At 40.1% G+C, this 12592-nt stretch overlaps 1 protein-coding gene across 3 annotated transcripts in view; it reads left to right on the forward strand.

Moving 5' to 3' along the window:
- Positions 1-12592, forward strand: part of FAM3C (FAM3 metabolism regulating signaling molecule C) — a 67010-nt gene that overhangs the window by 41908 nt on the left and 12510 nt on the right. For 2 of the 3 annotated variants that reach the window (XM_037056519.1, XM_037056518.1), the window contains exons 9-10: positions 5776-5902; positions 6500-8776. In XM_037056519.1, coding sequence (XP_036912414.1) covers positions 5776-5902; positions 6500-6589 — 217 coding nt within the window. In that variant the 3' untranslated portion in view covers positions 6590-8776. Of the gene's footprint in view, positions 1-5775; positions 5903-6499; positions 8777-12592 lie in introns of those variants that run through there. The other variant, XM_037056520.1, reaches the window with a different exon arrangement.

Consider the following 12592-nt stretch of genomic DNA (forward strand, 5'->3'; position numbering starts at 1 on the left):
TGGGGATGATGCCTGGTGTTTTGCACTTTTTAGGGGTTTACAATAAAATGTTCTGAAGTTTTGTCCTAAAGAAACCTCTTCAGCTTTGTTTATCCCAGTGTTTCTTGATTTCAACCAGGAAGCACATTTTAGAAACAACAGAAATAGAACCCCTATGTCCAAGAAAAACTTACACTTTAGGGAGTGCAGGTCTCTAATGATGCTTACTTTCCATTCCCACTTCGTGCTCCTCTAAAATAAGTTCCTTTTTCTTTTAGTAAATAATGTAATAGCTTGAGTGAGCAAGCTAAATTTTGCTATTGTTTTTCTCCTTTTGGAAAGAATGCACTATGACCTGTCAGCATCATGCCTAAGTGAACCATTTAAATGATGTCTTGAAGTCAGGGTTCTTTAAGGCCATACTCCCTGGGAACTTCTCTGTGAACTCCTCCACTGAGCTGCTCGCCTCATGACGGCTCCAATACCCTTGTCATTTCTCTGTTTGAAATAAAACAAAACAAAAACTACCGTGAAGTAAATGTGATGTTCTCAGGGTTGTTTCCCTCTAAATTCCACCTGATAGTCCTTCACTTGGGTAAATGAAGCAACAAAACAATAAATGGTACCCCCAATCATTTGTTACTTCGAGTGTTGGAAGCTAAATGGCATTTCTCTTTCTGTTTTCTCTTTTCCAGACTCAATACATAAGGCTCTTTTAACTGTTAGTCGTCTTAATTTCCTAGGTCAATTTACCCTCCTGGCTGCATTTCCTGGGCGTTCTGTGGTTGGTTATTGTCTCCTAAACCAATGCCCCACACTGCACAGTGTGTTCCAGATGTGGTCTGGCCTGTCCTGGGTACAGTGGAGATGCTAGCTTACCATGTTGTGGAGATTACATTTCTTTGAATATTCATGCAGACTCGGATTATATTAGTTTTCTTTAAATGCATCACATTTTTGGCTCATGCATTTTTGATCAAGTTCAATTTTCTGATCTTTTCGTTTGATCCTAGACTTTTCTCTTTTAATCACTGCCAAGTCAGGTCTTTCTTCCCACTTAAAACTTGATTTTATTTCATCTAAATGAAGGCCTTTAACTGCATGTATGCTCGTTAAATTTAATTTTGCCGATTTTTGGCCCACTTGGCCTTGATTCTCACATTTGTCCTATTAGGTTTCCATGCTCTAGGCTTTGTATTCTCTTGAAGTTGTTCTTATGTCTAACTCTCAGTCACTGATGAGGATGCCTACCCAGAGCAGTGTGCCACCCTGCTGGAGGCCTCCTGCAAGGGATTTGTCTATTAATCAAGTGCAGAAACTGCTTTTCAAACAGCTGCCAATGGACCCTGATAGCCATGCCTTCCAGCTGCTGGGTCATTAGTTTACTCCGAGAGGCTATTTATTTTCTGAGACTCTCAGAAGCTCACTTGGAAATCATAAACTGTGCTAATTACAGTACCCTGATCTACTGCTCAAAAACCTCTTCAACAGTAGAGTAGCTGAGATGACGTTAACTTGACTGTTCCTCCCTCTTTCCCACTACTTCTCCTTATTGTTTTTTATGCTCACACGATCTCCTTGTAATTCATTCAGGAGTTTTGCTAGGAATTGGAATTGGTTTTATTGGACCATTGTTTCTAAAATTTTCCTTGTCTTTTTAAAAAACTGGAATGTTTAATTTTTAATGTCATCACAACTCCGTTTCCCATGATGCTTCTGAAGTAACTGACACTATGTTGAAGATTATAATAACAAGTTCCTTTAGAATTTCTGTGTGTGGTGTGCATGGGCCTGGAGGTATGATTTACCTCCGAGTGCTTACATGGACATTCTTGTACTACTATTCCCTTTCATTGATCAGAGAGTGTTTGCCTCCCTGGAAAAGACGAGCTTTGATCTTGATATTATATCATTCCTGTGAGACAGTGGGTTACTTCATTATTCATACTCAGTAGCAGGAGTTCTTTCTGTGGCCTTTAAGCCTTTATGAATCTCATCACATTCTAAGCACTGTAGGCCTTCCAGGTAGTAGTAGTGAAAATTGTCATTAGTAGAGTTGTTATTAGTAGAATAGGGTTTGCCCCGCATTTTTGCACACTTCAAGTTTTTAAGTTTAAGCGCATCACAGAACATTGTAATCGTACTACTAGTTTAGAAACTATCCTCCTTTTTCTTCCCTGAGATTAAATTTAATCTCAGTCTCATGTAATCTTGAAATTACATGATGAACTTTAAAGTTTCAGATAATGGTTACCTATGCCCAGAGCTTCCTATTCTTCTTGAGGTGAATTGAGCCCAGAATATCAGGTCTCCTCCTTGCTTTCCATACTTTCCAGAGAGGGAGCCAGGCGTGGTCAGGTGGTTCACCTCTCCCCGCAGAGGCGGTGGCAGAGTTGAGCCCTCTGCAGACCCACTCCCTCTCTTTCTGCTCGAGCACTCTGTGTGGCTTCAGAATCTTTTCCAGAAACACTCAGTTTGTGTCTGTCTACTTATGGTTTGTCATAAGATAATGTATTTACAGTACTTTAAAGAAAATTCTTAACTAAAATAACATTTCATATAAATTTTTAACAATGCAGCTAATTAAGACCACTGGTAAAGATTAAAACACATGTAATAAACTCATGGTGTTCCTATGTAGAATAAAAAGCTTATCTCTGAGCTTCATTCTATGTATGACTGTATTAGTTACTCTCTGCCTTTTAAAAAATGGGACATTTTGACACCTCTGTGTATTAACCAGTGCTTGAAATATTTGCTATGTTGTGTGGTTTTAAAATTCGTTTTGAAATATGAAGGCCTCTTTTATTTAGTTGAATAGAAAATATCAAAGGAATAATAAAATCACCAAACCTACATAGGCAGGTCAGAGAAGTTTAGAAGTCATTGTGGGGATTATTTTCTTACAAACTAGGTAGATAGATGTGGTTAGGGACCTGTGGCAAGAATGCCCAGGATGACCCCCAGGTGTGAAGATTTGTTAGGATGATTTTCAGGACCCAGCATATAGACCTGCACACATGTGGCTACAAAAGGATACAAGGAGGAATCTGCAAGGACATAGGTGCATGGGGTGAAGCCTAGAGGGAACCAGGCTGCGCTGCTAAGATTCCTCTTCCAACTGGAGTCACACAGAGTGTGCACAATTCCTCTGGCAACAAACTGTGACAACACTGAGACTGTCTGCTAGGGAAGCTTATTAGAGACTCAGTGCCCAGGACATTTATCAGAAGCTGGTCACTCACATAGGCACCCGCTGCCCAGCACATCCCCAAATTCCAGACTTCCAGAAAGAAAGTAGGGAAACTGCGTTCTGAGTTTTGTTTTTTTTGTTTTGGGGTTTTTTTGTTGGTTTTCTTTTTACATTTTAGTCACAGCGAACTATTCTGGGAGTGGTAGAAGCCTGTCGAAATTCCAGTTTCTAGGTTCCAGCCAAGCCCCAGCCTTGCCAACTCAGGCCTGCTCTGTTAACGCCTTTCTGCACTGGGCTGAAACTTGGTGTTTCCTAGGGTGTTCTCATGGGAAAGGAATAAAAGAGATCAGCAGAGTCAAAATGTAAAGCTAACTTTTCAAGTTGCTTTTAGATCTCTTGCTAAATTGGCTTAGTTTATGTCTACAGATCAAAATGATCACTCATGAAAGTCAGAAGTTCAGAAATAACAGTGACTGCCCCTCAATATATCTCTTCAGTGATATAAAATTCTTAGCTAAGAAAGAATTTACATCATTTCTTGTGGAGGCCAGGCCCGCAGTTGTATAACCACCTACTTTGTGAGCAGTGTTTTGTGTACATAGCAATCCCCCAGCATTTCTGAACTTAACATTCAGCTATTTATGAGCAGCCCTAAAGTCTGTGAGGTGCCAGTGTGTGATTTTTCTGAGATGTAATTGTGAACCATGCCCCAAGGCCTCTCTGCAAGGAGCTCATCACTAGGCCTTGCAGTGAACTGATACCCAACCTCTGTGCTTCAATACTGTTTATTCTAGTCATAGTGGCAGAACCCACTTATTGGTGCTGATGATGCAAGTAAGATGTTCTAAGAAAGTAGCCAGAATGTAGAAGAACTGGGTAAACTAACAAATGGAATGTCTTCCAGATCCAAGACATGCTAACGCTGCTTGCAAATAAGAAATCAGGGTTTAGGCAATACTTCCAGGGAGTGCTCCTCTAAAACAAGAGTTGTTTATCAAGTGTGCTAGCAAATGAGAAGTGATAGCTCATTCATGAAGTAAGAATGGGCACAGGAAAGGGCTCCAGACCGACTTTGGGGAGCAAGCCATGGGCACGTACCCAAGGTTCTGTGCAAAGGTCTTAAAATTTCAGGAGGCAGGGACTCCCCTGGTTCTTTAGTACATCCATTTCATTTATTTTGATTTCACTTGGTTATAAAGGCTTCACTTTATGTAAATTTCAGTCTGAAAGGATAAAAATTCCAGGGCAACAGCTGATTTGTCACTGATTCTAGTGACCCTCCCCCGGGGAGGACACCAGGGCCCGGGCTGTGGCTGAAAACAGCTCCACTGCCTTGGCTGGGGGGCGGTGGAGGGGTGCATAAATCGCTAATGATATATGTAGTTCTTTCTTGTTTTATATAGATATAAAACCCCATTTATCTTTGTTATTTAAATAAGAACTATTGGAGCTAGGGATTTTTTTATTAATATCTTAAAGGTACTAACTGGCATTGCCATGGGGTGCTTCAAAGGTATCTGCACACCTTCCTTACTGACCCTTAGGCTATTTTCAGGTAGCGACCCTCCAGCTGTTTACCTAGCCCCACCCCTCCCTCCAACTATCCTGCATTAGATTTTTAACAGAACAAACCTCTCAAACTGAGCGAAGTGCCATCTTTTGGGTGAATGAAGGACTTCCTGGCAAACAGCTGCGCAGGAGGCCTTTAGTTGTCTTCTTTTCTTTCCTATTCCTCCTACCTGTACAGCTGGCATGTGGCTGCTGAATTTCTTCTCCCTTTGAGACGAAGGGGAGATTGAGAACCACTCAACATTAGGATGATAACCTGATAACCTACACAAAACTCATTCACGACACCTTTCAATGAGCTGTTTCCCTGGCAGCTGGCTTTTGCCACTGTCTGTCCTTCTGGCTGCTATGTGGTTAAAAGTTTCATTTTTATTAAATAACCATGTGGCACTAATCACTGAAGTACAATATATCCCAATTCTCAAAGTTCATTTTATTGTAAAGAAAAGAGAGAATTAGAAATAGCTGGATTTCTCCCAGCATTTGCCTTTATTCGAATGCAATTTACAAAGGACCCAGTGGAGATTCAAAGCGATGTTTAATTTTACAAAGATACTGGCTTCCGAAGGCCCTGGATCAGCCTAGACAGGCATCTGCTCGCTGTAGTGTCCCTTGCTTATTTGACAGGCATAGATGAAAGTTAATTTTTATTATGATATAAAGATACCTAAAAGGTGCTTCTTAATGAACTAAAATGAATTGCTAGGTGTCGTGTCTTTTGTCACTAAAGAATTCAAATAGCAGGAATTAATGGAGCGATCACAATGTAAGGTATAAAAATGTCAAATTGCTATATGGTGCACCTGAAATTAATATAACTAATATAATATCATATGCCACCTATACTTAAATTAAAAGAAACTTCAATCAGGACTGTTACTCTAAAAAATGTCTTTATTCTTTTTTATGTTCTCTTATTTAAGCTTACGTTTACCTATTTTATCTTGTGTTATGTGTTAAATATCCTAGCCGAGTCAGGGTCACTTAGATAATGGCAGTGCACTATATTTATCGTTCTGTGCTGTTTCTCCCAGACTCAATGATGAGGCACGGAGGCTCATCGCCGAACTGGGGAGCACGTCTATTACCAGTCTTGGTTTTAGAGACAACTGGGTCTTCTGTGGTGGGAAAGGCATTAAGACAAAAAGCCCTTTTGAACAAGTAAGTGTCTCAGATTTTCATCATCAATGGACAAAAGCAAATTGTGTGGAAGTGCATGGTACAGATTCTAATCCAAGGTGTTTGAAACTTAGAGCAGACATTTAATATGGTCAATCATTTTTGTAAGTTCTTGGTAATCAGTTATATGAAATAACCATGATACTGTTTAATTTCACAATTTAAGAATTCCAGTTCTACATGGGGATGTGTTTTTTTCTTCATGGTAGTGCATATGACTCCTTTTACCTTAAACCTTTTAGGAAGCATCAGTTATTAAAAATTTTAATTGAGCTTTTGATATTAATAATCAACTAAGTTTGGAAATACTTTAGAACTTAGTAGAATATAAACTTTACTTTTTGGCTAACAGATGATCCTTTAAAAAGCATCTGCAGTGTTTAGTTCTTCCAGCTGTGACTTGAAGGTCTGCCACTACATGCCAGGCCCAATGGTTGCACATTTAATATCTCGAATAATACTTTGTACAGGTTCCTTGTTGACAGGAGTGTTATTGAAATGAGGGCACTGAAGTATGTTATTAGAGATAAGGAATTCACAGAGGTTGTTAAATTATGTACCATGATTGTGTTCCCACAGCACATAAAGAACAATAAGGACACGAACAAATATGAAGGCTGGCCAGAGGTGGTAGAAATGGAAGGATGTGTCCCCCAGAAGCAAGACTAATGTGGAGAAAATTCAAGGACACGCACTTTCACTCTCCTGAGAGAGCTACAACAGAGAAACCACGTGTACATATTTTAGGAGCATGCAGCCATCTCGGTGTGTGCATGAGCATTCTCTTTTGATGTCAGGATTATTTATTGCTAACGTAAATAGATTCCATTGTAAATAGCTGTCATAATGAGTGAATCACTGTACCATTTCTAAGCAGATTTCTCAAATAGTACAATGTTTAGACTGCTATGGAAATAACATCTTTTAATTCTGAAAGCATACTCGATAACTGAACAGGTTGTGAAAGGTATATTGATGCCTATACTGGTTGCTGTGAAAGTCTATCATGGAACAGTACGGATTTGAGGAAGACTCTGATGACAGTACCTTGTAAATCACAAAGACGTTGGGCTGGTTGTGTGTGCGGTGGTACTTTCCGTCTGGCTCTCTTGCTGTACCTCTCATATTCGACCTTCCCTTCCTTCCCAAGAAACCTAGAAATAAAATGAAGGGAAGACTCGTAGCAGACCTGTGAGAAGCACAGTCAAATTCTTTTTTTTAATGTACACAGTAAATAGTAAATACATAAATGTAGGTGGATTTCTGGACTATAGCTTGCTGGATTTTCCCTTGGCAATGTGGGTAACTTGATTTGGGGTAAGCTGTTTAGAGAGAGGGTGGAGGTGGCAGCTCCACAGAACTGGGGGACCCCGCCAGGTCCCTCCCCGAGCCCTGTCGGTGGAGAGCAATACCCTCCCCGAGCCCTGTCGGTGGAGAGCAATACTGGCATGTATTTTCCTTATTTAATCATTATCAGCATCAACAAAGTGGTTTGGAAAGCGGCATGCTTTAATATCACAATAGTTGTGACTTGTAAACCAAGAAATAAATTTTGCATTTACTTCATTTAACTTCATAATAGCAGTTTTTGCCCGAAGATAAATTTAGTGACATATTGAGAAAAAAACCTACTTACTGAATAGACTGATAACATTTATAAAATAATTTTATTTGACACAAGAATGACTTTATACTTAATTCTAGATAAAAATAGAGAGACTTAATGTTTTTGTTAACTTCAGATGTTCACTGATTGACTCAAGTTTTTTATTATTTTTTAGGCTACTAAGTACTTATTGTGTAAGAAGTATCTTAAACTGGAACATAAACAGATTTAATGTTCAAACTGCTGTTCATGTTAAAAGGCAGAGCTTAAAACTGAGTCTGAATTTTGAATGATTTATATAAAAAAAATAAAAGCAGTATTTTTCATTTTGCTGTAAACCAGGTTGAAAGCTATTCAGCTGTTTCTTAAATACTAATGATGTTGCGGTACTTTTTTTCCCCTCAAGCTGAGTGTAATTCATGAATAAATGCACCTCACAAGTTCAATAACTTTTGTAAACTTTTCAGACTTTGGTGCTTACATGCTAAATCACCTTCAGCATGTGTATCTTGATGTTTAAAGTACTTCCCTTAATTCTGTAAATTATATAGTGTTTTACAGTTCCAGAGACTGTGAAATAAATGTTGCATTTTTAAAAAGGAGATAATGAAAATAGATACTTTAAGTTTTCCATTGTGAATTTTTGTACTATCTAGCAAAATAATATGCCTACAGAACTTCATATTAAGGTTTGCCAAGTATTTATTGTACTGCTTAACATGTAAAATGTATTTCATTCCTGTGGTTAAAACACACCAGTGTCCTCAGGATATATCTTAACATGTATAGACTTTAATTATCTAGGTAGCAGGACATCCCTTTCAAGATAAAGATTACAAAATGATACATAGCTTTGTAAAGGTGTATAAAATGTTGAAAGAAGGGACAAAGATTGGTTATGTAATCGCTTTAGTGCATTTTGCTTTTGTTTCAATTCTGTCTTGAATAGATTGTGCCAGTTTAACTTTGGAAGCAATAATTTTACTACATTCTCAGATGCCTTTTAAAAATCAGCATTATACATGAAACAATGTTTATTTAATGTTAAGAATTTTCTTTATTAAAACCAGAAATTTGGCATGGACACTTTGCTATTTGAAATCATGTTTAAGGGCCTATGGATGTATATTTTTTTGTAATCATAGATGCTTTCCCAGAGCCAAGGGTGTGATGTCTACTGATGCTGAACAAAGACAGTAGGACAGTAAGTGATAATTTGGGAAATTAAAGAAAAATTGAGCCAGTCTTTATATTCCTGACTTTAATTTGTTTACAGCAAAATTCATCATTGTTCTTCCTATATTTTATTGTATTTATTTTTAAATGAATCAGCAAATATTTTATAACTTTATGTCAGATGAAGCTCAGTGCATTCAGCCTGTATTATACTTTATACACTAACAGTTTATACATATCATCAATAATTTGACACCCCCAAAAAGATGATAGTTATATTCAGCTTGTTTAACACTCCCTATTTTTATCTATTTTTTACTTGTATTTTTAATCCTCCCCGGAGGATATGTGTATTGATTTTAGGGGGACAGGAAGGGAGAGGGACACAGAAACACACCAGTGGGCGGGTGGCCGCCTGTGTGCGCCCAGCCTGGGGCTCACACCCACAGCCTCTCACTGGACAGGATGATACTCCCCCCACCTGAGCCACCAGCCAGGGCAGTACTCCCCATTTGTAAATGAAAGAATGAGAAAACTGAGTTGTGGAATCAAGTGCCCGATTTCACCTTTTCTAAACATTCCTAAGAATAATTCTTTTGCTGTCTCTTCCCAGGATGACTTTTCTGTCATATACTTAGATTTTCATTGTCACATGCCAATAGCTAATTAATCTCCATTTTCCTCAACACCCCCTTAATTTAAGTAGGTCTGGTCCTCTCCTACAGCTTATCGCCTCGTCTACCATCCCCTTTTTGAGTTGTAGTCAAATTGAGGGTGTAATAGTGTGAAAAGCAGACAGGTCTGGTGGCTTGGGAATGTCGGGCAGTTGCCAGCTTGGAGGGAGCAGCAGAGGATAATGCAGGCAGCATGGTGAGGGACAGACCACTGGAGGGCAGCTACATTCAGGAAACACTTTCCACACCAGGGTGTCTCTTCCAGGAGTGCTCAGAAAGGGAAAGAGATTGGCCAGCCTTTCTGTTACGTACAGGAGACAGGTTTCTCTTGGGTTTGCTCCTTAGGCAGTTTATAAGCAATCAACACAGGGAAGACAACCCCCACCCAGCACAGAGAGTCCAGGGGTACCACTTGCTGCTGTTACTAAACTCGCTGTTCAGCTCTGCGTAAATTATGCCTACCACTGGAGTGCAGTGAATATTGAAAGAGTGAGCTGAGGCTCAGTTGCTAGAAGATACTGCCTTTCATTAGGAAAAATTGATTCATGAACCTGTAAGCTCCTAATGTTCCATATAATCAGACCATATTTGTCTCACTTGATAGCCATAGAAAAAAGGTGCCTAAAATTTGAAACTTATGGAATGAGACACTGCAGCATACTGGTGAGGAGTACAGACCTGCCTGAGTATGACCCTGTTCCACTGTCACACATGAGGACCTTGAGAAAGTCGATATCCTCACCTATAAGGAGGAATAATACTGTGTGGCGGCCAAAGTGCCTGGCAGGCACTACTTATGAAATGCAACTGCTTGTATTTCTGTGACCATTAACTATGACTCTTGTAGACTATGAATGGTTAGCCCAAGAGAAAAGTCAGCCTCTCTAGCTTTCCAGTCCCAGCATACCAGGTATTATGGTCTGAAGGGCTGTGTCCCCCCAGAAATCTGTATGTTGAAACCTACCCCTTGATGTGATGGTGTTAGGTGCTGGGGCCTTTGAGAGGTGATGTGGTCGTGAGGGTGGAGCCCTCGTGAAGGAGTTTAGTGCCCTTATAAACCAGACCTGAGAGCTCTCTGGCCCCTTCCACCCTGTCAGGACAGAGCGAGAAGACCGCTCGCTGTCTGTCAACCAGGAAGCAGGCCCTTGCCAGAAACTGAATCTGCTGACACCTTGATCTTGGGCTTTCTGGTTTCCAAAACTGAAAAATAAACTTGTGATGTTTATAAGGGACTGAGTCTATGGTGTTTTGTTAGAACAGCCTGAAGGGACTAAGACACCAAGCCTCAAGGGAACCATTCATAACTCGGGCACTAAGGTTATAGAAGATGCAGCTACTCACCTGAGGTTCCCCTTGACCTCCAAGCCTCAGAGTATATACTACCTACCCTTCCACTCACTGTGCACTGACCACAAACTACCTTTCACGTGAAGAATTCAAGTGTTTGTTATACCTTCAGGTGGCTAACATTTCAAATGACCACATGGTCCTGTAACAGGCAGTGTTTCCCGATTTCTTCCTGTGGCCATCCCAGTTGAGAATCCTCAAAGGAGAACACTGCTGAAGCCCCAGTCTAGGGGAGCACAGAACGACAGACCCTGATTCCTGCACTTAATGACCTAACTACCCACCCAACTCCTGCTCAGGGTTGGGTGGGATAGCCATCAGGTCGAAGGAGATGCAGGGACTGAGCACCCTCGCACACTAGCATTTGCTTCTTGTACTGAAGGCCTGTGAAGGTTCTTACCCTAGGCAGCCTGGGCAAGAGAGGAATCCTAAAAGGCAAATTTGAATTTTTTGCTGTCTAGGATCAACACAACAGTAAGTCTTATTTGAAATTTATACATTTGACTTTCAAGCACATTTTTTGCAATGCATTATGCATTCAAATGCAGTTCTCCTTGTCCACTGTGCTGTTATTACTGCTTGAATGTGACATGATCAGATGAATGAGCTCATAAGCTCAAAACTGGGGCCAGTCAATTCCCTGCCAAGTCAGAGCCTTCTGTGTCACCAGTGGAGTACAATGGCCAGTTGGAAACCAACCTCTATATACCCCCCTGATTAGAGAAAAACTGTGGGTTTTTGACAAGCGTAGAAATGAACTTCAAGGAGCATGTCTTGCAAGTGCAAGCTCTGAACAGAGGGGAGATTTAAAAGCAAACAGTGCTGAGTGCTATAGTTCAAAATAGGTTCAGTTTGCGGAGAAGGCAGTAGGTAGTGGCTGAGAGTGTGCTTCCTGCGGGCAGGCCCTGGTGGAAAATGTGGAAGGTCACAGGTGAGAATCTCCTTGGTGTGAGGAGTGGCACCAGGCCTTATGTCCTGTGTGTCCCTTACCAAGGGGAGTGCAGGCTGCCCCCCAATAACTTCCTGCTGTCCTTTAGGGAGAGGATCTGAGTTTTAAGATCAGTAAATGAGTCTCCACCTTGACTGCTACAGAAATTTGAAACTTTTCACTCAGGAATGAGTTTGAAACCCAATTCTTGTGAACCTGTTAACACCTTGCAAGGGAGTATTAAAGTTCTATGATAGAAATACTCTGTGGGAGCAGGTTCCTTATCACAGATCTGGGCGTGTGGGACATTGGCACAGTCACAGGAGTTGTGGCGATTGAAATTTTGAGGTTGTTATTCCTATGGGCAACAAATTTTAGAGTGTATTTTCTCAAGAAATAATAAATTGGGCATCTGAGTGGGGGGAGAAAAGGGTCCAATCCAGCAGAGGAAGGACTACCTCATTCTGAATAGTGAAAGCTTTTTCAATGTGTGAAAGTTTTAGCCTGCACCTATTCAACGAGGGGGGGCATGTTAAGTAGGATTGATTACACTTGTTTTTTTAAGTTTCCCCATTTTGCTGTTGTATCACATGCTATTTCCTGCCTTGCACAGAGCCTTGTGAGTTATTAGTTGTCTGGCAGGAAGTTTGAGATGAAGCAAGTACAATGAATAGAACTTAAAATGTACACAATGTACATTTAATTTAATATTAATTATATGTCAAAACCGTGGAAAATACAACTGACAGAAAACTTTAAAGAGCTTATTTTAAAAGTGGGGATTATATATTAGAAATATAGAGGTAATAGTAATTACTGACTTACATTTTGTATAGCTACACCTTTCCTTGGTTCATGATGAGTCTGAAGTATGTGTAACTGTAGAGTTCAATTTGCTGATAATTCCTCTTTAATCAAAGAGTAATCGGGAGCTGCAGGGG

This window comes from Sturnira hondurensis, unplaced genomic scaffold (assembly GCF_014824575.4).
Source record: "Sturnira hondurensis isolate 20B ecotype Veracruz unplaced genomic scaffold, ASM1482457v3 Scaffold0008992, whole genome shotgun sequence".
Taxonomy (NCBI): domain Eukaryota; kingdom Metazoa; phylum Chordata; class Mammalia; order Chiroptera; family Phyllostomidae; genus Sturnira; species Sturnira hondurensis.